Source organism: Camellia sinensis, chromosome 2 (assembly GCF_055761805.1).
Source record: "Camellia sinensis isolate YWXY chromosome 2, ASM5576180v1, whole genome shotgun sequence".
Lineage (NCBI taxonomy): Eukaryota > Viridiplantae > Streptophyta > Magnoliopsida > Ericales > Theaceae > Camellia > Camellia sinensis.
This window is the reverse complement of record NC_138962.1, coordinates 211,737,957-211,763,152: the sequence shown is the minus strand read 5'-3', so window position 1 is coordinate 211,763,152 and position 25,196 is coordinate 211,737,957. Positions and strand designations below refer to the sequence as shown.

At 32.2% G+C, this 25,196-nt stretch overlaps 2 protein-coding genes and 2 long non-coding RNA genes across 4 annotated transcripts; 3 read left to right on the top strand and 1 right to left on the bottom strand.

Moving 5' to 3' along the window:
- Window positions 1-720: 720 nt before the first annotated feature.
- On the top strand, window positions 721-3,218 carry LOC114295238 (large ribosomal subunit protein eL21x/eL21w). The gene is made up of 2 exons (XM_028239452.2): window positions 721-1,112; window positions 2,851-3,218. The coding sequence occupies exons 1-2, from the start codon at window positions 876-878 to the stop codon at window positions 3,106-3,108; spliced, it is 495 nt and encodes a 164-aa protein (XP_028095253.2). The 5' UTR covers window positions 721-875; the 3' UTR covers window positions 3,109-3,218.
- Window positions 2,057-2,387, bottom strand: LOC145820605 (uncharacterized). The gene is made up of 2 exons (XR_014362487.1): window positions 2,252-2,387; window positions 2,057-2,217 (listed from the first exon to the last, which is right to left on the bottom strand). It is a non-coding gene; the product is annotated as an uncharacterized LOC145820605 (long non-coding RNA).
- Window positions 3,219-8,182: 4,964 nt separating the features above from the next.
- On the top strand, window positions 8,183-10,529 carry LOC114295262 (large ribosomal subunit protein eL21x/eL21w). Its single transcript, XM_028239484.2, has 2 exons — window positions 8,183-8,829; window positions 10,119-10,529. The coding sequence occupies exons 1-2, from the start codon at window positions 8,593-8,595 to the stop codon at window positions 10,374-10,376; spliced, it is 495 nt and encodes a 164-aa protein (XP_028095285.2). The 5' UTR covers window positions 8,183-8,592; the 3' UTR covers window positions 10,377-10,529.
- Window positions 10,530-20,572: 10,043 nt separating this feature from the next.
- Window positions 20,573-24,105, top strand: LOC114297161 (uncharacterized). Its single transcript, XR_014362488.1, has 2 exons — window positions 20,573-20,716; window positions 23,262-24,105. It is a non-coding gene; the product is annotated as an uncharacterized LOC114297161 (long non-coding RNA).
- Window positions 24,106-25,196: the final 1,091 nt, after the last annotated feature.

The window sequence follows — 25,196 nt, the reverse complement described above, 5'->3', positions numbered from 1 at the left end:
TTTGTCATTTTTAATTTTTCTTAATTTGTCTATTGAAATAAGTAAAAAAAAAAAAATCCACTATTTTTAACTTATTTTTGTATTTTTTTTTTAATTTTTTTTTAATTTTTTTATAAAAAATTTCGCCTGGTCGAGTTGAATAAGAAGCCTAAAACTTTTTAAAATATTAAAAAAAATGAATTTATTAAAAACTAAAATAAGTTAGAAAAAAAAAAAAAATCATCAAGCACACTTCAAACACCAATAGACTTTTTTAAGTGGAAAAGGGGTCACTGCTCTGCTCAAAGCACAGCAGTGATTGTAGTGTCTCCGTTTGAGTTATATTATGGTCTTATTTTTATTATTCAAATTGTTTATTTTATAAGGTTTGTTGAGTATTTCATGCCTATCAAAAATTATTTTAATCGGATATTAATAACTATATAATCGATAACCAAAAAAATAAATAGTAAGTTTTTCTTTTAAGAAATAGCATAAAAAATATGCAATTCGATCATATAGTTATTGATATCCGATTAATATAATTTTTGGTAGACATGAAGTACTCAACAAACTCTACAATATAACGGTGTAGATCATAAAAATAAGATCATAATATATCTCAAACAGAAACAACACAGTCACTATTGTGCTTTGAGCACAGCAGCAACCCCCGTTACTTTTTAAGTAAGTTAGAAGATGGGCTCGACTCGAAGTTAGATATATCTCTCTCTATAAACATATAAACATGGGCCTGAAGGGATCCACCTGGACTCGGCCCAGTTAGTAGGATTCAACATATAAGCACACTTCAACAGCTTCCTATTCAGTACCCTAAAAACGCCTCTATCATCTTCAGCAAAGAGAGTGTAGAGATTTAGAGAGAGAGAGAGAAGATGCCGGCTGGACATGGATTGAGGTCCAGGACTAGAGATCTGTTCTCTCGAGGGTTCCGGAAGAAGGGCACAATCAATCTGTCAACATATCTTCGAACTTACCGCATCGGTGAGTATGTCGACATCAAGGTTAACGGCGCTGTTCACAAGGGCATGCCTCACAAGTTCTACCATGGTCGCACTGGTCAGGTCTGGAACGTCACCAAGCGAGCCATCGGTGTTGAAATGAACAAGCAGGTCCAAATACCCTCTTTTCTAATCTTTATCACATTTATATGTGCTTAAATATGTGTTTATGTATTGGATTTTGTAAATCTGTGTTTGCTCTCACACTGTGTTTGGATTGAGTGATTTGGAGAGAAAAGAAAAGAAATAGAGAGAAATGTATTTCTCTTCCTTGTTTGGTTATCTTAAGTAGAGAGAAATGAGGAGAAATAGAGAGAAATGGAGAGAAACTCATTTCTCTCATAATCCTTATTTTCAATCTTCTCAAGAGTGGAGAGATTGGGAGAGAAAAGAAATCCACAAATGTTTATATTTTCATAATATCAATTTTACCCCTGTAAAAATAAAAGAAATAAAATGATTGAAAATATAAAAAGGTTATTTTGATAATATAACATAAAATAATTTCTTTTCTTTTCTCTTAATGAAATCTAATCAAACAAGAAGGAGAGAAATCACAATCATTTCTTTTCTTTTATTTCTTACTTATCCAAACAAAAAGGAGAGAAATTACAATCATTTCTTTTCTTTTCTCTTATTACTTAAGTAATCATTTCTTTTCTTTTCTCTACTAAGTTACCAAACATAGCGTCAAGGTGTTTGATGATTTGCTTGTGTTGAAATGTTGGAGGCATCATCTGGGTTTTCCTTAGTTCTTTGTATTTATATCAGAATATATAAACATCTGTTTCTGCTCTGAAGGTGTTTGATGATTTGCCTGTGTTGAAATATTGGAGGTATCATCTGGGTTTTCTTTATTTCTGTTTATTTATATCAGAATAGTAGTATGTGTTCATATATTGGTTGTTGAAAATCTGTTTATGCTTTGAAGGTGTTTGATGGTTTGTTTGGGTTGAAATGGAGGAGTAATCATCTGGGTTTTCGTTAGTTGTGGATTTATATCAGAAAAAAGCAGTCTTGTTTTGTGTTTCTGATCTGAAGGTGTTCAATGATTCGCTTGGGTTTAAATGGTAGAATATTCATCTGGGTTTGTCTTAGTTTTGTGGATTTATATTAGAATAAACAAGTGTCTTTTCTGTATCATCCGATTAAGAATTTTTTGTTTTTAGATGATATAGTTAGTTGGGTATGTGATCTGGAGCTGTTCGATGATTTGCTTGTGTTGAAAGGGTGTCTGGGTTTTCCTGAACTTTGTGCATTTTTATCAAAAAAACAAGTGCCTTTTTGGGTCATTTGATTAAGAATGTGGTTTATAGGTGATATAGTTAATTGAGTATGTGTTGAAATGGTGATATAGTTGAATGGTGTTTGGTGATTTGCCTGCGTTGAAATGGTGGAGTAATCATAAGGTTTTCCATAGTTTTGTGTATTTATAGCAGAGAAACAAGTGCCTTTATTTGGTTTTTAGGCGATGTGCTTAAATTGGTGTATGTAAATGTGTTTTTATTAGCTGGGTTATTTCGCCATTGAAGGGGATGTGTGATGTGTTTGGTGCTTCTTCTTTTCAGGATGATGTGTGTGGTTCTTGGATTTGTGTAGTATTTGAGAAGGGGAAACTCTCATTTTTTCCATTCACAAATCCAATATCCAAACACAGACAGTTAGTTTTATGACACAGTTTGGTACTTTTCAATTGCTCATTGTTAGCCTTTTTTTTTTTTTTTGTGTCAGTGCTATTCTAATTAAATTTATTTGGAAGTGCTATACAACATTTTTTGTTTTTGTTTTTGTTTTTTTAACGGATGAAATAGAACATAATTTAAGTTATGGTGTATGTACATAAATACAGGTGGGTAACAGGATTATCCGCAAGAGGATCCATGTTCGTATCGAGCATGTACAGCCTTCAAGGTGCACCGAAGACTTCAAACTGAGGAAAAAGAACAATGATAAACTGAAGGCAGAGGCCAAGGCCAGAGGTGAAGTCATAAGCACTAAACGGCAGCCAGAGGGTCCTAAGCCTGGTTTCATGGTGGAAGGTGCCACGTTGGAAACCGTTACGCCGATACCCTATGACGTGGTGAACGATCTCAAGGGTGGCTACTAGGGTTGTTCGTTGTTGCATGATGTCATGCTTATTAAAATTTTTCTTTTTTTTTTTTTGAATATTGCATGGAAGTTTTTTTTGTTTTTAGTAAATTTTTTGAATATTTTAAGCTATTTTTATTTTTTAGATATACATAATTTTTTTTTGGGGAGCAATATACATAATTTAGATGAACTTTACTATTTTTTTTTTGCAAAAAAATTAACCAAATACAAAAAATTCAAAAAAATTGGAAATGTAGTATATTCTTGTATTCTTTTTTGTATTCAATGAATTTTTAAAATAATTTTGTATGCATTTTATACTCTTTAAATATATCAAGATTAAGTAGATTGAGAAATTAAAAATAAGGGGTAAATTATAAATATATCTCTTGAGATTTCTTAAAATATGAGTTGCTTCTTGAATTTTTAATGTCATAACAGGTGGTTTTTTTATTAATAAATTGTCAAGGCTATTAATAATTTTTAATGATGTTAAAAATATATTTTAATTAATAATGTAGTTAATTTTCTTATTGTATAAAAGAATAAAAAAAAAACTATACCATAGTTTCGAAGTTTCATTTTGTTAGGAAAACAATTAGTAATGATATTTTTTTAATTAATTTTATTAAATAAAAAATTATTACAAGAAGGTATATGTAATTTTTTAAAATATAACGAGTAATTTGTATTTTAAATATATTTTAGGAGATGTTTTTGTAATTTATTTAAGAGAAATTGATTTGTTATTTTGAATCAATTTGATGAATTACCGCTGGCTTTTTTTTATTAAATTTATTTATTATTTTATTTTTTAGCTAACCATGCCATTCTTTATTTTTTTTCTTTTCTACAATGTGATTTAAATATTATTTTAAAAAATTAGTTAAAAGTTGATTTTTTAAAAAGAGCCTTAAAATACAGGCTGGCAGGTCCAGTGTTTCGACTCATACGGGGTGCTTTGGCAACCCACTAAAATGTTAGCTTTTAGTTTTTTATTAATTTTGGGTTACATAACTTTTTACATTTTTTATTTATAAAAAGACAACAGATTAAAAAAAAGTTAAAAAGTTAATTTTTTATCAATTTTTCAAAACAAGGGTGCCAAACCTTAGCATTTTAATTTGCGGTTTTGCTTCATACACCCAGTGGGGGTCGCGCCCCAGTGACGTGGCGCGCCCCCACTGGTCGAAAATCAAAAAAAAAAAAAAAAAAAAAAAGAAAAACTGTTTTTTTCGGACCAACCCCCAGCTGACACCTCACTGGGTGTCACCCCCAGCTGGGAGTAAAATGCATTTTCCTTTAATTTGTTTCATCTGGAGAGGCATCTTGTGGAGGTTTCTAACTCCAACGGTACAAGTCTTACTTCAGTTTGTTTTGTTAATCTATACTATATATTAAGTAAAGGGAAATTTTTAATTTCAAGTCTTGTGAGAGTTCTAATCTTCCAATTTAAATTTTTTGATTTTTTTTAAAAAAAATCTTAACATTTATTAACTTCTCTCAACTCCCAAGTCTTACCATCATAATAACACTTTAATGCATTAAGAACAAGCATAAAAAAAATTCTTTGAAATCCAACACATTGAATTCTTTGAAAAGTTCCAATACATATGATTATTATCCCTCATAATAACACTTTAATGCATTAAGAACAAGCATAAATTTTTTTTTTTGAAAAGTTCAACACATATGATTATTATCAAAATATTAAACTTTAATATAATATAATAATAATAAAAAAGACATTTAATTCTTTGAAAAGGTCAACACATATGATTTATTATCAAAATATTAAACTTTAATATAATATAAAAAAAGAAAAAAAAAGATATTTAAAAAAATATATATATATTTAAAAATCACAAGTCACATATATAGATAATTATAAATATAATTCGTATATAGCACAGGTGATATGCTAGTTTGAAATAATATAAATTGAACATTAAACTTTGTCAATTTAAATTAAACTCGAACAATGATTGTGCAAGGAATCTCACAATGCGGCCAACCCAACCAACTCGAAATTTATTATTAATATTTATTAAATTATATTATAACGTAATAAATTTTATTATTTCGTACACACAAAGTATTTTCATATTAAGGGATTGTTTGGGCTGTCTGTACTTTTTGAATTTTTAGACTAAAAATTGAGGAAAAAAAGATGATTGTTTGGGTTAACTTTTTTATTTTTTATGAAAAATGTGTATTAAAATATTGTATAAATTAACAAAATTACAATTTTACCCATATAAATCTGCGTGTATGTCAGTATGGATCTGTGTGTACTGAAAAAAGTTGGAATTTTTTTTTTCCCCGTTCTTTTCCACCGTGGTCTGGTACAATATTTGAAAATTTGTTTTTATTTTTTATTTTGTTTGGACGTGTGTGGCATTGATGCATGTCTCTATCAATCATATAAAAAATTATTTTTAATTTTTTTTGGCCTTAGACCCTTGATGTGTACCGTTCTGATATAATATTTTTATTTTTGTTTTGTACTATTAAAATATTATAAATAGTGTTAATTTTTTTACTTTTTCAATAATTTTTTGAGTTTTTATCTTTTTCACAAGATGCCAAATTAGACTTAAGTGTCATGTGTATTTATTTATTGATTTACTTATTGAGTTTTTAAAAGTGAAATACATTAATTTAAGGTACACATAAAGATAATTTATTGTGTTTGAATTTGAATTATCCACGTATATCCCAAATTATTAGAGTTAAACTCGTACTCAAATTTGTGACTCAGGTTAAACTCGAACTTTAACAAATCATTAGACTTCTTCAAACAAACCATTAGATCAAGTTTAAACATATCATCAACTAAGGATTCGTTTGGGAGGTGGATTGATTTTTTGACTTTTTAATTTTTTTAGCTATTTTAATCTGGGCTAAAAGCTTGATTTGGGAAGGACTTTTTGATTTTTTTGACTTTTTTTTTGAGAGAAAAATGTAATGATTATGAGTTAAATGTGATGTTTTGTTTGTTGTGGCTAAAATAGCCAAAAAAGTCCATAAACCAATTTGCCAAACAGAGGCTAACTAATTTGTATTTGAATTTTGGATAATTCAAACTCACTTCAGAGTTCCAGTTAAACCCAAATTAGACTACTTCAAACAAGTTGGGGTTACATTACCGATCTCTTTTTACGTGGGATGAATTTTAAGCTTTCGTTCGGGATGAATTTTTTTAGTTTGTGTTTGAGATAATAATTGACCTTTTTTATAAAAAAAATTGATTTGATAGTTGTAAAAGAAAAAATAAAATTAATATAATTTGAATGTAATATTTTATCTTATTGATTAAAATAATTTATTGGCTTATTAGTCCCAACTAGGGGTGTGCACGGTGCGGTTCAGGCGATTTGAGAGTAAAATTACAAACCGCATGGCGGGTTGGCGGATTGACAATTTGCGGTTTGGACGGTTTTTGACGGATTGGCAGATTGAAGAATATTCTAACTAATTATCGTACAATTGCATAATATATAATACTAATTTGTATAATATTTTTTGATATATAACACAATGTAATTTTAAATAATATGTTTTATATATATAACCACTAATTTATAATAAATTTTATATCTTAAATCTCTCTTACACTCATTTTTACATTGATATTTCATTGGAGGTTAAAAAATATATATGTATTAACTATAGCGGAGCGGAGCGGTTCGGTTGGCGGATTATAAATTTTAAAATTTAAACCGCGGTTAGCGGTTAGAGTGGTGCGAATAGATGCGGATCGGTGCGATTTTAGCGGATTGAGCGGTACTTTGCACAGCCTTAGTCCCAACTTTACATGCTAGACATAGCCCTTAACCAACCAATTTGTATTTGAATTTACCTTCTCTGAATTCTTTGAGTTAAACCCAAATTTGTTGAGGCTTCGTTTGTTTTCAGAAGTAAAATGGAGAAGATTGATAGTGTGGGGATTAAGTAAAATTGTGTTTGTTTTGTTGGTAGTGGTTAGTGTGGGAATTGTTAAATTATTACTCTATAAAAGAAATATTAAATATTAAAACAAATAAAACTATAATTTTTACTAAACAAAAAAATACAAAAACATTAAATATTAATGTTAAAAAAATGTCCAACATGTAAAAAAAAAAAAAAACCTAATCTAATTTCCTAATACCACCCCTACCACCTCCATCTCAATCTCAACACCAACGTCCATCCTAATTTCATGGGATTATGAATACCTTCTTTATCTCTCAAAACAAACCCAACATATAGTGGGTTTCACATCAATCCCAATCTTACCTCTATTTTCCAAAATAAACCGGTCTTAGGATGTATGAAAAAAGCCACATTTTTATTTATTTTATTTATTATCTTTTTAATAATTTTTTTTGTTAAATTTTTTTTAAAAATATTTTTTGATCTACCGCTAAAAAAGTTAAAAAAAACACATTTATATTTAATAAGTCAAAATAAGCGCTAAAAAAAAAAAAAAAAAGGAAAAAAGAAGGTCAAATTGAATTCCGAAACAACCGTAGAATTTTTTACGCAAGTTCAAATAGAAGTTGGACTCGGCCAACGCCCTTGCGGCAGTTTGGAATTACTCTACACCTTAAGGTGTTGTTTGGTGTACCTGTTAAAATAGATTATAAATTGTACTTTATTATGATTTTAATTAAAAGTTATTAATTTATTTGGTGTAACTGTTAGATTATAGATTTAAGTTACTGAGTAGTGTTTGTTAAATAAGCTGTGAAGTAACTTTTTTAATTAATTTTTATTTTTTATTATTTACTATTTGTCTACATTTCTCATAAAATAATAATAATAATATTCTATAGTCTATTTGGGTCTTTTTCTATTTTAAAAAAAAGTATAACCGTGAATTAACATGTCCACAGCAGAAGCTGATAATCAGAAGTAAGGGGTGAACAGTTTATTAGAATCAACTTTTTGACTTAAAATAAATTGTTAGAATCAGAAGCTGTTTGAAATAAGTTTAACTAAATAGTCCAAAATAACTTTTTAAAAGTCAAAAACCATAAATTGACTCAAAAAAATCCTACCAAATACCCTCAAGATATAATGGGTTTGACTTGATGAAACAGTACGCTCTTTTTAAAAATTTAAGTCTTTTTTAAAAGTAATATAATAATTAATTATAATATTACATGTATTAATTAATATATTAATTAATATTATAATGTTATTATTAATTATATTTATTGTAAACATTATAAATATTTAAAATTTTTAAAATAATGTTACATCACCTATTAATACCTAATCATACTACCTAGGTTAAAAACAAAGAAAAAAAAGAAATAGAAGTTGGACTCCGACTCAAATAGAGATACACGTGTAAACATGGGCCGGGTCTAAAGGATTCATCCGGCCCGGCCCAATTAGTAGGTGTCGCCTATTAGTAGAACTGAACAGCGTCACAGTCAAAACCCTAAAAACGCCTCTCTCATCATTCTCCAGAGCACAGAGAGTGCAGAGATTTAGAGAGAGAGAGAAGATGCCGGCTGGACATGGACTGAGGTCCCGGACGAGAGATCTGTTCTCTCGAGGGTTCCGCAAGAAGGGCACAATTAATCTATCGACATATCTTCGTACTTACCACATCGGTGAGTATGTCGACATCAAGGTTAACGGTGCTGTTCACAAGGGCATGCCCCACAAGTTCTACCATGGCCGCACTGGTCAGGTCTGGAACGTTACCAAGCGCGCCATCGGTGTTGAAATGAACAAGCAGGTCCAAATACCCTCTTTTCTAATCCTTCCCACATATATATGCTTTAATATGTTTTTATGTATTGGATTTTGTAAATCTGTGTTTGCTCTTAAGTTGTTTGATGATTTGCTTGTGTTGAAATGTTGGAGGTATCATCTGGGTTTTTCTTAGTTTTGTGTATTTATATCAGAATATATGAACATCTGTTTCTGCTATGAAGTGTTCGACGATTTGCTTGTGTAGAAATGTTGGAGGTATCATCTGGTTTTTTTATTTATTTATTATTTATTTATTATAAATTTCTGAGTATATATATATATATATAAATAAGCGTAGTATTTGTTCATATATTGGTTGTTGTAAATCTGTTTTTGCTCTGAAGATATGATTGATGATTTGCTTTTGTTGAAACAGAGGAGTAATCATCTGTGGTTTTGTTAGTTTGTGGATTTATATAAGAAAAACAATAGTGATTTTGTGTTTTTCTGATCTGAAGGTGTTCGACGATTTGCTTGGGTTAATATTGTAGAATATTCATCGGGGTTCTCTTTAGTTTTGTGGATTTATATTTGAAAAACAAGTGTTTTTTGTATCATCCGATTAAGAATATTTTGTTTTTAGATGATATAGTCAGTTGGTATGTGATCTGAAGGTGTTAGATGATTTGCTTGTGTTGAAATGGTGGTCTGGGTTTGTTTTACTTAGCTTTGTGCATTTTTATAAAAAAAAAACAATTGTCTTTTTGTGTAATTTGATTAAGAATGCGGTTTTTAGGTGATATAGTTAATTGGATGTGTTGAAATGGTGATATAGTTGAATGGTATTTGATGATTTGCTTGTTTTGAAATGGTGGAGTAATCATCAGGTTTTCCATAGTTTTGTGTATTTATAGCAGAGAAACAAGTGCCATTTTTATGTCAGTTGATTTGGAGAGTTTGGTTTTTAAATTGGTGCATGTAAATGCTTTTTTATTAGCTGGGTTATTTTGCGTTTGATATGGATGTGTGATGGGTTTGATCCTTCTTCTTTTCAGGCTGTGGTTGGTTCTTGGATTTGTGGAGGATTAGAAACTATCCATTTTTTCCATCCATAAATCCAATATCCAAACACAGTTTTATGACACAGTTTTAGGCTTTTCAATTGGTCATTGTTAGCCTTCTATTTTTGTGTCAGTGCTATTCTAATTGAATTTTTTTGGAAGTGCTTATTTTTTGTTTGGTTTTTAAACTGATGAAATAGAACATAATGGAAGTTATGGTGTATTATTTATCAAAATAAATAAATGAAAGTTATGGTGTACATAAATACAGGTGGGTAACAGGATCATCCGAAAGCGGATTCATGTGCGCATTGAACATGTTCAGCCTTCAAGGTGCACCGAAGACTTCAAATTGCGGAAAAAGAAGAATGATAAGCTTAAGGCAGAGGCAAAGGCAAGGGGTGAGGTTATCAGCACCAGGAGGCAGCCAGAGGGACCCAAACCGGGTTTTATGGTTGAAGGTGCGACGCTAGAGACTGTCACTCCCATACCTTATGATGTGGTTAATGATCTAAAGGGTGGCTACTAGAGAGTGCCTCTTTGTCTCATTTTATGTGCTGCTGATTAAAATTTTGATGTGTTTTTGAATACTAGAGAGTGCCTCTTTATTTTTATTTTTATTTTTGTTTTTGTATTTTTTTTAGTGGATTTTTAAAAATAATTTATGTTAAATTTTTTTAGATATGCGTAATCTAATTTGGATGCACTTTAAAAAGTATGTGAATTTTATAAAAAAAATACAAAAAATTAGTATATTTTTGTATTTAGTTATATTCAATAATTTTTTAAAAGATTTTTGCATAAATTTTATACTTTTAAGTATATTAAGGTTAAGTAAATCTAAAAACTAAAAAAGTTGATTAAAATATTTAAAAATATATAATTATATGAATTGAAAATTCAGAAAATTATTTCTGAAAATTTCCTATCAAGTAGACTGACACTTTAATCAATTTGGTGAATTACAGCTGGCTTTTCTTTATTAAATTTATTTATTATTTTAGTTTTGGAGCTAAGCTTAGATAACCTTGGAATTCTTGTTTTTTTTCTTCTTTTGTACAATGCTGTCAAAAACACACCCTAAGACCAGACATCTATTCCTTCTATCCATGTTTGTTGGAGGATATAAAACATTGCTTAAACCACCAGTGGTATCATAGTTTTTAGTTTAGAATGGTAGAACATATTTCATTTTGTGTGGATTTCTCAAAGCATAATTTTAGTCTCCAAAATATGATGTACAAATCTCACACTACCTTGAGATGAGAAGAACGATGAAAACATTAAAAAAGAAAAAGGAGGACAACAGGGCATATAACATTTCAAAGAGATGTACGACATTTCAAAGAGATGTACGACGCCTACACCACTCTTGATGCATCAACAATGTAAGCATAGCAGAGAATGATAATCATGGGCTTTGATGCATCCACAACTTAGGGTTACAAGTTTAGGCTATGTATGCTAGGCTTTCACAAACCATGGAATCTCCTTGTTTAATGCTTGACACAAACCAAGGTTACAAGTTTAGGCTATCTATAGTTTCGTGGAGTGGCAACCTGATTGAAGTTTGGAATGACCCCATTTTCTTAAGCCATCTTATTCAAATTGTTTTTGTTGGACTAATTTTACATAAGTGAATCACAAAAAAGTATGAAGAATGTCCATGTCAGATAAAACTTACTGAAAGTATCCTTATTTTATTGTTTTTATCAGAAAAATATCCTTATTTATTGACATTTATATTATATTCACTAGTAATGTTTTAACTCTAACAACATGAGTCTAGTTAATTTTATTTTTAAATATTTTTTATAAAAGAATTTGACAATATAATTTTTAATTTGGTTGGGGTTTGGATTAAAGTTGGCCATTTGAATTAATTCGGATAATACTTATGCAAGGGTTCTCACAAACTATTATATTAATATTTGGATTATATTTTACTCTTTGATACACACAAACAAAATTTCATATTAAAGTTCCGTATTTTGTAATTTTTGAGATTTTTTTTTTTATTATAGTGTTTAAAGATGAAATATATTAGTTTAAGATAAACATTTTTTTTTTTTGTTTTTGATATTTGAATTTGTGCAACTATAACCCAAAGTTATTTGAGCTAAGCTCAAACTTGAACTTGTCCAAACAAGTTGAGAGAGAGATTGCTGACTCAATTTAATTGATCTCTCCATACTTCAAATTGAGTATAGACGTTCCCTCAACTTATGAGTGTTAAAATAGCCCGCGGCCTGAGCCCATGGGCTTGGGCTTGGGCTTGGGCTTGGGTCTGGACCATCATTTTGAAGTCCAGTCTTGCTTAAGGCCCACTCAAAGCCACACCTGAGGCCTTGCCCTCCCAAGGCCCAGTGTCTATTTTAGTGAAAAATAATAAAATTTTGGTAGAAAAAATTTGAAAAAACAAAAAAAATAGTCAGGCCCGCCCAAGCTCAACCCAAGCTCGAGACTAGGCCCAGGCCCACCAGGCCCGCCCGTCCAAGGCCCGAATACTCCTAGGTCTTGGCCTAATTTCTTGGCCCATGGCCTGGCCTGAATTTTGGCGGGAGCCCGCAGGCCCGCCATGGGTCGGGCCAAGTCAGATTTACATCCCTACCTCAACTAATCAATTTATATTTGAATTTGGACAATTTAAACATACGCTAAATTCTTGGAGTTAAACCCAAATTTAAGGTAATATTTGGTAGAGTTTTAGAATAATGATTTGATAATAGAATTGTATTTTGAGTTTGTGAGTTTTGGAATTATGATTTGAGTGTAGAAAATTTGTTTGGTTATGAGTTTTGAAAATAGTTTTAAATTGAATTTAAAATTTTTGATGTGACATATGATATTTGATTTAAAAACTTGCAACTCATAATCAAATACACAACCCAAAATTCTATTTAAAGCTCATAAAATTTTTTAAAAAAATTTCAATTTTTTTTTTAATTTAAAATATAAAAATAACAGGTACAAAAAAAAAAAAAAATTATTCTAGTCAACTGGCCGGACGTCCAGGAAGATGATTGGGTAGGCGTGTTTTCAAAAGTGAGTGATGAATCAATTTTTAAAAACTCTAACCAAACACCATATTCAAACCAAGGGGTGAAATTAAATTTGGAAAGCTCTAGCAAACATAGCCTTCTTTAAAGTGAGTTTCTTAAATCTCTCAATTAAACATAGTTTTTGTGTCCCTTTGAGAACTTGATATTTTAGTAATTTTTTAATTTTTTGATTTTTTTAAGAGGTAAAAAAAGAGAGTAAATTACACTAACCCTTTGTGGCTTGATGAAAAAACACGAACCCTTATAATTTCATTTGTACCATTTAAATCTCCTAAATTTTATGTTACAATGCAATTTTGAACTTACATAACAGGAGAAACAAATGAGTGTTTTGAGAAGATGGTTAAAAATTATTTTTTTAATTTTTTCGAATTTTTTTTTTATAAAAACGTGTAAAAAAATATAAGAGGTAATATGATCTAACATAAATTAAAAGTTAAACTAGCCCAAAAAGTCAAAAATGCCCCCAAATATTTTACATTAGTCGTTTGATTTGACCACTAGACTTTAGGGGTGTAACTTGGACGGGCTCAACCCGAGCAACCCGAATCCAGTCTGAATTTTTTTAGGGCTTGGACAAGATATTTTCAAATTCAGTACGGGTTTAGGCAAAAACTCAAAAGTATGAATTAAATTTGGACCGGCTTGGGCAAAGATGTCAAACAACCCAAGCAACCCAAAACCCGAATTATACATATACAAATATATAAAAATATTAAATATATATATAAATTATTAGCCATTATATGATATTAAAGTAATTTAGATTATTAAATCATATTGAATATATATTATATATACAAATAATATAAAATCTTACTTTTTTTTTATTCACTCATAAATTATAAAGACTATTATAAATGCATCTCTCTTACATTACATAAATTATTTGTTTTGATGGTATTAATGATTTTCTATTAAAAAAAAATGTAAATAGAGTCAAATTTTAATAATTTAATAATGTAGCTAAAAAAAATAATAAATAAAAAAAATTGAAATTCATTTACAATTTGGGTAATTTGGGCAACTCGAACAATTCGGGTTTAACACGGATCGGATTTGAGCAGACAACCTTGGGTTATAATTCGGACTGGGCGGGTCTCAGCCCAACTTGGATTGAGCTTGGACAACCTCTCAACCTCGCCGAACCCGACCGAGTTGCACCCTTACTAGACTTGGTCTCTCTCTCTCAACTTTCTCTCTCTAACGTTATGTTTAGATTGAGTGATTTAGAGAGAAAAGAAAAGAAATGAAAAGATATATATTTCTTTTACTTGTTTGGATAACCTAAGTAGAGAGAAATGAGAATAAATAGAGAGAAATGAAGAGAAATTCATTTCTCTTATAAGTCTCATTTTCAATCTTTCCAAAAGTGGAGAAATTGAGAGAGAAAAGAAACCACTATTTTCATAATATCAATGTTATCCCTATAAAAATAAAAGAATAAAATGATTGAAAATATAAAAAGATTATTTTGGTAATATAATATAAAATAATTTCTTTTCTTTTCTCTTAATGAAATTTAACTAAACAAGAATGAGAAAAATCACAATCATTTTTTTTTTCTTTTATTTATTTCTTATCCAAATAAAAAGGAGAAAAATTACAATCATTTATTCTCTTTTATGTTACAACTCCGCTACGTAACTCGAAATATCAAAGGCTCGAATGGCTTGAAATCCCAAAACGACATCGTTTTAAGACTTTTTTTTTAATTTTCTTACCAATAAGATAATATTTTCCGTACCATTCGGGCCATTCGAGCTCTACGCATTCGAGCTGCGGATCATTTTCGTTTATGTTATATGTTAATTAATTAATCATTTCTTTTTTTTTTCTTCCAAGCACAGTGTAAAGCTCACCTCCCATGGCAACCCTATCCCCAACCCTCAACTTCTAGGGAGTCCTTGAATCAAAATGAATCATCAAAGCCCACTCTTGCCACTTCCTCGCCCTCACAGTCCTCTTCCTCTTCCTCATCTCTTTCTCTATCATCATCTACCCAACTTTCCAAACTACTCTCTCTCAATTCCAACCCAAACAAATCCGAATGCTCCCCTCCCCTCCCACCCAACCCAAATCTCTGATTGCTCTCCCCACACCCTAGCTCTCCCCCTCATCTTCATCCCCTTTGTCTCCCTATTCTCTCTCTACGCAATAAGCACAATCACCTACATCACTTACTGTTGGACAATCTTCACTGTATTTAAATATATTAAATTCTATTGTGTACAAAACAACAACAAGAATATAAAGAAATAAAGAAAAGGAGAGAATTTGTTTGATTACAAAAATCAAACTTGAAATAAAAATAAATAAATAAAAATAGATTTTATTTTGTTACAAAAACAAAATTAAAATCTGATTAAATAAAAAAAAAACAGAATAAAAATTAAACAACTTACTTGGTTAATTTCTTTTGAATAACTATCTGATCAAGTCCAATGCTTAACACTGTGTCCTTAAGACAGATTCGTCCTCTCCACGGTGCTTTCAGAATCTGGACGTTTATCTCCCAGGATAAAATGATCTATCAACGAATAAAAGCAGCACTACAATTTATTCGTTCGTCAAACACACTAAGTGTTTATACTCTCTGTAACAAGAACTTAATGCAAAATGAAGAATAAATTTATAGCAGAAGATGGAGTACGAAAATTGGAGTATTTTTCCAAATGGGGGGCTTAGTCTATTTATAGATGGATTGGTGACTTTCCATTTTGAATTAAACAGGTACTGTACCTGTTCAATTTGAATTAAACAGATACAAAACTGTTTAGGCACTGTTTGGTTTGAAATTCAAACAGATTTAGAGCTGTTGGGTTCAAAAAACGGAAGGGCCCTGTTTGGATGTACAGAAAAAACCGGACCAGATTATTTCCGGTTAATTTGAATTATGGATTTTATTTTACTAAAAAATAAAAATAAATTCAAATGTTTTTGGCCCAAAAAGATTAGTATTGGGCCGAACAAGCCCAACCTAACCACACACCATGCACCCGCGCCCAAGCCTAGGCCCAGCCTGCCCGGACGGACGGCGGCGGCGACGCGCGCGTGTGTGTGGTGATTTTTGGGTCCAATGGGTCTAGCCCATTTTGCCCATAACCTCTCCCTCTAAAACACTTGGGTACCCCTTCGGGCACACCCCAAGTACCAAACTCATGCCTTATAAACCTTTTCAAAATTTTCCACCAAATCAATGTGGGACAAGCCATTTTACAACCTTAAGGAATTTCCACCAAAACTCCATTTCCATGGAGCACACTTTGGCTTCAATTTCCCATTCACTCGGTAATGGTTTTGAGTAACCAAATATACCACGTGAATCACAACGCGGCATAGAACGCGTTACCACTTTGACCCGAGTAAATCGACGCTTGGGGCCCACCTAAAAAATAGACCAAACTTGAGAAATATTTTCTGGTTTTACCCATAATTTTTCTACCATTTCCAACAATCCCCCACATGAATGGAATTTGATGACAACGGAAATGCAACAATATACAGACTTTTACGAAAGAGTATAAGTCGAAAATATCTTGCATCAGGATAGGTAGTTTTCGGCCTTGAACCTTCCCTAGTGATAACCTATCGGACTTACTGGCTAACCAATGGACGCGATGCCTTGAATTATTCAGCTGTTTGTATAAGCCAAGACAATAGATTTCACACAAAATATCTTCTGACACATCGTGGTTCTCACTGTTGTGTTCATTTTGGCCTTGAACGCACCTGGTTTTCATGAGTATTTCTAGAGAATGTAGCATTTTTCATTCTCATAGAACCGGCCCCAGTTCAACACTCATATAGGTGATTCTTATTGTGAGTATCTCCTTATACTCGTCTTGATTTTATGCCTTAATCAAGATATAAGTAATCATTAAAAGCAAAGCTTATCCTTATACCCCTGCAGACAATATATGTTGCAGATATCACTCTCACCATAGGAATGTATGGGAATTTTAATCCCTTGATGATTTATGGCGAGCCATACATAACTTAGTTGTCCCTTTGAACTTAGTTCTTGGGATCTCCAGTCATATAAGTAGGGTTACCATTATGACAACTCTTATGTAATAGGCTTTAATCCCATCCCCTTTGATGAACTATACACTAGCTCTTTTGTCAAACCTTTTGTTAACGGATCCGAAATATTCTCTTTAGATTTTATATAATCTATTGAGATTATTCCGTTTGAAAACAATTGCCTTACGGTATTATGTCGACGACGAATATGTCGTGACTTACCGTTATACATGTGATTCTGTGCCTTGCTTATTGCAGATTGACTATCACAATGAATGCAAATAGCTGGCACAGGTTTTGGCCACATTGGAATGTCTTCTAAGAAGTGACGAAGCCATTCTGCTTCTTCACCTGCTTTGTCTAAAGCAATGAACTCCGATTCTATTGTGGATCGTGCGATGCAAGTTTGTTTCGTGGACTTCCAAGAAATAGCAGCGCCTCCTATAGTAAAGACATATCCACTAGTGGATTTTGAATCTTTAGTATCCGATATCCAATTGGCATCACAATAACCTTCGAGTACTATTGGATATCGAGTAAAGTTCAAACCATGATCACGAGTAAATCTTAGACATCTAAGAACCCGAATGATTGCTTTCCAATGGTATTCTCCAAGATTACTAGTGTACCTACTCAATTTACTGATAGCATAAGCTATATCAGGACGAGTACAATTCATTAGGTACATTAAGCTTCCAATGATTTGAGAGTATTTTAACTGAGACACTATATCACCTTTATTTTTCGATAAATAAAGACCGATGTCTACAGGTGTTCTAGCTAAATTCAAATCATCCTTGATAAATTTATCAAGAATTTTCTCAATATAATGAGATTGAGATAATGCATATCCGTCAGATGTTTTAGTAATTTTCATTCCTAATATAACATCTGCGACCCCCATATCTTTCATATCAAATCTTTTGTTAAGCATTTGCTTAGTTGATTTGATCATGTTTTGACTGCTTCCAATGATAAGCATGTCATCCACATAAAGACAAACTATGACATATCCTTGGTCAGTGTTTTTAACATAGACGCATTTGTCACATTCGTTTATCTTAAACCCATTAGTAAGCATTGCATGATCAAATTTTTCATGCCATTGCTTAGGTGCTTGTTTTAATCCATAAAGGGATTTTACAAGTCGACAAGCTTTCTTTTCTTTCCCTAATACTACAAACCCTTCGGGTTGTTCCATATAGATCTCTTCATTTAGATCACCATTTAAGAAAGCTGTCTTAACATCCATTTGATGTATTTCTAAATTAAACAACGCTGCTATAGCAATAAGCATGTGAATGGATGTTATTCTTGTCACCAGGGAATATGTGTCAAAATAATTCAGACCTTCCTTTTGTCTGTAACCTTTAACTACAAGTCTTGCTTTATCTTGTCAATTGAACCATCTGCTTTCATTTTTCTCTTGAATATCTATTTATATCCAAGAGTTTTAGAACCTGGTGGAAGATCCACCAATTCCCAAATATGATTTTGCATAATGGATTCAATTTCATTATTAACAGCCTCTTTCCACAAAGGTGCTTTAGGACTTGTCATTGCTGTCTTAAAGCTTTGAGGTTCATTTTCTAACAAGTATGTCAGAAAATCTGGACCAAAGGATTTTGATGTTCTCGCTCTCTTACTTCGTCTTGGTTCATCATCAGTTAAATCCTGTTGGTCGAGACCATTATTAGTCTCTTGTGTTTGATTGTCATTAGTTTCTTGACTTTGTGTATAATCATAAGTTCTTTTCTGTGAACTTAATTCCTGTCATTTCTTATAAGGAAAGACATGTTCAAAAAACACAGCATTCCTTGACTCTATAATAGTGTTCACATTTATATCAGGTATTTCTGATTTATAAGTCAGAAACCGATATGCACTACTATTCTGAGCATAACCAATAAACACACAATCTACTGTTTTTGGTCCAATCTTAGTCTTTTTAGGAACAGGTACTTCAACTTTTTCCAAACACCCCCACACTTTTAAGTATTTGTAGGAAGGTGGTCGACCTTTCCACAATTCATAAGGAATGCTTTTGGTTTTCTTGTGGGGTATTCTATTAAGAACATAATTTGCAGACAATATTGCTTCCCCCCACAAGTTCTGTGGTAAGCCTGAACTTAGTAACATGGCATTCATCATTTCTTTTAGGGTTCTATTCTTCATTTCAGCAATTCCATTTTGCTGTGGAGAATAAGGGGCTGTAGTTTGGTGAATAATGCCATGTTGTGCACAAAATTCATTTAATGGTGCATCATATTCACCACCTCTATCACTTCTAACCATTTTAATGGTTTTACCAAGTTGATTTTCAACTTCTATTTTGTTGAGTTTAAACATTTCTAAGGCTTCATCTTTACTTCTAAGTAAATAAACATAACAATATCTTGTGCAATCATCAATAAATGTTATGAAATATTTTTTACCTCCTCTAGTTTGAATAAATTTTAGATCACATACATCAGTATGAATTAATTCTAGAGTTTCGGTTTTCCTTTCAACCGATTTAAATGGAGCCTTAGTTAGTTTTGCTTCTACACAAATTTCCTATTTTTGTTATCTGTTTGAATTATAATTCAAACAAATTAAATCAAGTAAGTTATTTAATACACCACGCACCCAAGCCCAGGCCCAGCCCAGCCCGCCCAGACGGACGGCGGCGGTGGCACGCGCGTGTGTGGTGATTTTTGGGTCCAATGGGTCTAGCCCATTTTGCCCATAACCTCTCCCTCTAAAACACTTGGGTACCCCTTCGGGCACACCCTAAGTACCAAACCCATGCCTTATAAACCCTTTCAAAACTTTCCACCAAATCATTGCGGGACAAGCCATTTTACAACCTTAAGGAATTTTCACCAAAACTCCATTTCCATGGAGCATACTTTGGCTTCAATTTCCCATTCACTCGGTAATGGTTTTGAGCAACCAAATATACCACGTGAATCACAACGTGGCATAGAACGCGTTACCACTTTGACCGGAGTAAATCGACGCTCGGGGCTCACTTAAAAAATAGACCAAACTTGAGAAATATTTTCTGGTTTTACCCAGAATTTTTCTACCATTTCCAACACTTACCGCGACTTCTACGGTAGACCCGTCAAATTCGCCTCCGCCATCATATCCCTATTCTATTCCTTTATCCCCCTTGCCATCACAACAGTCGTCTCTTAAACCGTCGTCCTTATAGTTTTTGCCTCTTTTGTGATTTTGGTGCCCAACTTGTTGAGATTCTAAGGCTTGATGTTGATTGCAATTCGAATTATTTTCTGGATTTTTGTGTTGTGGTTTCAGTGATTTTGTTACTGGTATTAGTTCTTTTGCAAGTGAATTGGGCATTGGAGTGTGTGATTGTCGTGGTGGAATCGAAATGCGGGCTCGAGCCGTTGTGGCGGAGCACGTATTTGATGAAGGGGATGAGACTAGTTTCGTTGTATTTAATGCTATGTTTTGGGGCTGTGATTAGGGTTGTGTGGGCTTGCTTGGGAACTTTCTTAGGCAGTTTCAGTGATGTGTGGAAGTGCTTATCTTTTGTTCTTCAGACTGTGATGGGTTCGAGTATTGTGGCTATGTTTTTGCTTCATAATTTGGCTTCTAATACTGTGTTGTATTGTATATGTATTGCAAGGCTTTGCATGGTGAACTGGCTGGGGAGATTGCTGTAGTGGGTAGAATTTTTGGTATTTCAATCATATCTGCGATAAGAGTTGTCCTTCTACTTGCTCCGGGTGGAGAGTTCGCATTTGTGGCTTTTGGTGAAGCTGTTAATCAGGTTTTCCTCTCTATGAACTAAATATTTTTCTTGCAAATTTTTTTGTCTGATTTGTCCTCCCAAACACATATTAATGTGTACCAATTGAGTGTTTGTATAGTTGATGGTTTATGTGGCGAAGTTTTAGGCTCTGTTTGGTAGAGTTTTCTAAATATGATTTGAGAGTTGGAGTTGTATTTTGAGTTTATAAATTTTGGAATTATGATTTGAGTGTGAAAAATTTGTTTGGTGAAAGAGTTTTGAATTGAGTGGGGAATTTTTGATGTGACGTATGATATTTTATATAAAAACTTACAACTCATAACCAAACACACAACTCAAAATTCTATTAAATTTCACAAATTTTTTAAAAAAATTTAGAAAATATACTTTTTGAATATATAAAAATTAACATGTGTCAATTGCAAAAAAAAAAAAAAAAAAAAAAATTACACTGTTTCGGTCAATCGACCGGATGATCAGTGGGACGTCCTGTGGGACGACCGATTAGGCCAAATTTGAATTTTTTTTTTTGAAAATCGCGTCTGAGACAGTTTTCTGTAGAGTTTTGGAAATACAGTTTGAAAGTCATATCCAAATATGAAGTTGGAATGTGTGGGTATAATTACAGATTTGAAATTATTCCAAACACAGCCTTACTTTTTTTGTTTTGTTTATTTGTTTAATTTTACTAATTCCTGGGTATTGGATTCAAGCATGTCTGTGGGCTCACATAATAAAAACTTGACTTTATTTTATTTTCAATGAATGAGCATTACTTAATATGAATACTTGGTTTGTAACTGGGCGAACATGAGAATATATCAATGTATGTTGTGGTTACAAATGCATTGGGGTTTGTAATCCATATAATAGGACTCATAATTGGTGAGACATAAATTACTTGTTTAAATGTACATATATGCGCATGCATGTTATAGCTAAAAGGTGTGTGCATTGTATATTCACCTTAAAGTTGATACTGAAGGAAAATTCATTTTAGGACAATCTTGGAGGTTTAGGTCTCCTAAAACTTAAAATCCAAAATTTTAGGCACCCATGATTTTCCATGTGTATTATGCATCGACTAAGACTCTGTTTAGATCATGGATTTGGGTTGGGATTTGAAAACCCAAATCCATGATCTGAACACAGTCCAAGAGATGGATTTCTGTCAGATGAGCTTAAAGTAAAAAATTTATATTTGTGGTTTTCCATTTGGTTGGCTTATTAAGAAGGTGCTAATGTATGAATGGATTTGATATCTCAATTGAGTTTGTGACACATTATTATTATTATTATTATTGCAAATCATTCTAGATAGTCTTCTACCATCTTTGAGTGTGAAAGTGAAATGCTTTCGCATATCCTTTTAGGTTTCATAGTGGCAGACCTAGACACGAGTACAGACATGGGACATGGAATTTTCAAAAAAATTAAGATATGAACATGGGGGATACAAATTATTTATTTATTATATATATATTTTTATTTGCTATGTATATGAATATTAAGTTAGGGCACAAAGATATGAGAAGCATCGATTTCCATATATTTACTTTGACCCCAAATCAGTTTTCTAAGAGACTTGTCTAGACATAGGACGTGTGTCCGTGAAGTATTCTCAACATGTCTTGCAAAAAATAATAATTAATAATTTGACAAGCCATATGATGTGTTTGATACATAGACATGCCACGTGTGTAAGTGTAAGGGTAAGGGTTCCGTATGAGAAATGCATCCAACATGTATAGTTGGACATGCACCAAACAAGAATGTCTAAATGGTTTGAGTTTACTATATCACTATGCATTAGAACTTCGTTTCATTCATAACAATTTTTGGTTGCAAATACCATTCTATACTAAAAAAATTCAAAACAAACAAATGTTTAAGAAAAATGAAATCTAGTCATGTTGTGGTGTCCTTGGACATGAGAATTAGATTAATCCAACACCTAGATACATACCTGCACCTTACACCCATATCCGAGTTATCCATTATGCACTGATGATATGCCATATCATTTGTCTTTGATTAGTAGAATGCACCAGCATAAGTACTTAATACTTGTTCAAAAGTATATGAAAGTGATATAGTACTAAATTTAGGTCAGTTTAGCATTGCAAGGTCTGAAAATAATGTGGGCTTTATTTAGACAAAGTTACATAGGCCACCAAGATTGGGTGAACCTTGGGTTATTTTATGTTTGAAGGACCATAGGACTGGATTGCTGTTGAGAGTTTGATTTTGAGAATGGGTGTCTAAGCAAATCTGTGGTGGTGCATTGAATGGAAGCTAGTATTATTGACTGAAATTCATGCTATCCCTTTATTATTTTAGGTCTTTTTTTTCCCCTTTTGATTCCTATTTTTCAACACACACACACACACACACACACATATGTATATGTTTTTGTGAACTTCAATACATAACAGTAGATAAATAAACTGTGCAGGACTGGAATTCCCACACTAGATAAATAAAACAAAACAATATAAATGGTAACTATTGCCATTAGTATTCCTAGCACAACTAATTGTTTGCTAATTGGCCTTTTTTGCAGGGTATAATGTCTTGTTAGATGTCATCTTTGTTGTTTCTTGTGGTAGGGGTATCAATTGCCCTCACCCCATGGTTAGCTGCTGGAGGCTAGTTACTAGCCTCTCATTTTGAGCTGCATGATGTGTGGAGTTTGTTACTTGTAGACTATGAAGCACAAGCACGGACACGGACACGCATATGGACACGGGACACGACAATTTCTAAAAAATGGGGACACGACAAATTTTTTAATTTTTTTATGATTTTTTTTATTTTAATACAGATTAATTATTTTATTTATTATTATATTTTTTAAATAATGTGTTCTAATTAATTTTTTTAATTTTATTTTACCTATATGTGTTTATTTTTTTTAATTAATATGTATAAGTATATATTATCTTATAATATGTATTATATATTTTTCCTATAGTTCAAATTATATATATATAAACCTATAAACACTCTTCAATTTGAAAACAGTCTGTATATATATAAACCTATAATTTAAAAAAAAAAAAAAAGTCTTCGAAGGTTAAAAACAGTCTGTATATATATATATATATATACATATATAAATCTAATTTTAAAAAAGAAAAGTCTTCAGCTTCGTTCAGCTTTGACAAGGAGAGAGAGAGAGAGAGGCTTACCTTCGAAGTCATCTAGGGTCTTCGACTGTTCGATCGATTGATGGAGCTTCGATCTTCGACTGGATCGATTGGATGGAGCTTTGACTGGAGGTCTTCGATCTTCGACTAGATGGAGCTTCGACTGGATCGACTGGTTCAAGGAGGTGGTGGATCAACTGGTTTAGGGCACTGATGATACTCTTCAATCGATTGATTACTCTTCAATTCAGCAACACTGATAGACTATATTAGGGCAAGTTGATTTTTTTTAATTAATTAATTAATTTATTTTTACTTTTTAAATATTACACTTGGACCCCAAATAAATATAACAAAATTAAAATTCATCGCCGTTGTGTCCCATGCCATGTCCTGATATGGACATGCGTGTCCCCGCCGTGTCCCCTAAAAAAAAATTCATTAAATTAAAGGAACACGCCAAATGGCGTGTCCCGTATGTGTCCCCGTGTTCCTGGCGTGTCCACGTGTCAGACACCACCACGGCACCGATTTTGGAGTGTCCATGCTTCATAGCCTATAGAGAGTGAGGTAGAATTCATAATTTCAAGTTTGATGATATCTGAGTAAGCATTTATATTGGTGGTTTACAGAATTCAATTCATTTATTTATTTCCACTAGATAATAATTTGTAGTTTATTGGTACTATGTTAGTTATGGATATGATTTGTCAATCAGGATTGGCTTACTAGGTAGCTTAGCTTTTCAAACTCAGCATGGTTAGGAAAATGGAGTATAGTTTTTTTAGTGATCATTCTAACTATATCATGGGAGGCGCAAATCGAAAAAAAAAAAAAATGTATTTTTATTTATTTATTTATTTTTGTTGTATGACTAACAGGGGGTTGGTTCAGTAGATAAGACATTCGAATCTCTCGCTTAAGGCTGGGGTTCGAGTCTCCATAGTCCCTTGTTGGGACTAAACATACTCTTTAGCGTTGGAGCACGCGAGGGGCCTAAGCTTCAGCCCCAACGTAGGTGCAGTGGAGTTCCCTGCAGATATGCTGTAGGTGCTAAGGGCAATACTTCCTGGCGGATATGTTGGAGTAGCCTATCTGCATATCCATTTTTTTACCCAAAAAAAAGAAAAAAGTATTATAAGCATTTTTATTAGTTATTGCACCAGAATGTGGGGAAATATTTATGATGTGCTCTCAAAAGTCTCTCTGTCAACATCATGAAGCCTTTTTTAATGTTGAACCATGTATGTGTATGAATTTGTTTTGATCTTAGGTTTCAATAAACTCACTGTGCTTATGCATTTGAGAAATCTTTGGTAAACACTTACTCGCTTGCATTTGGTATTTTG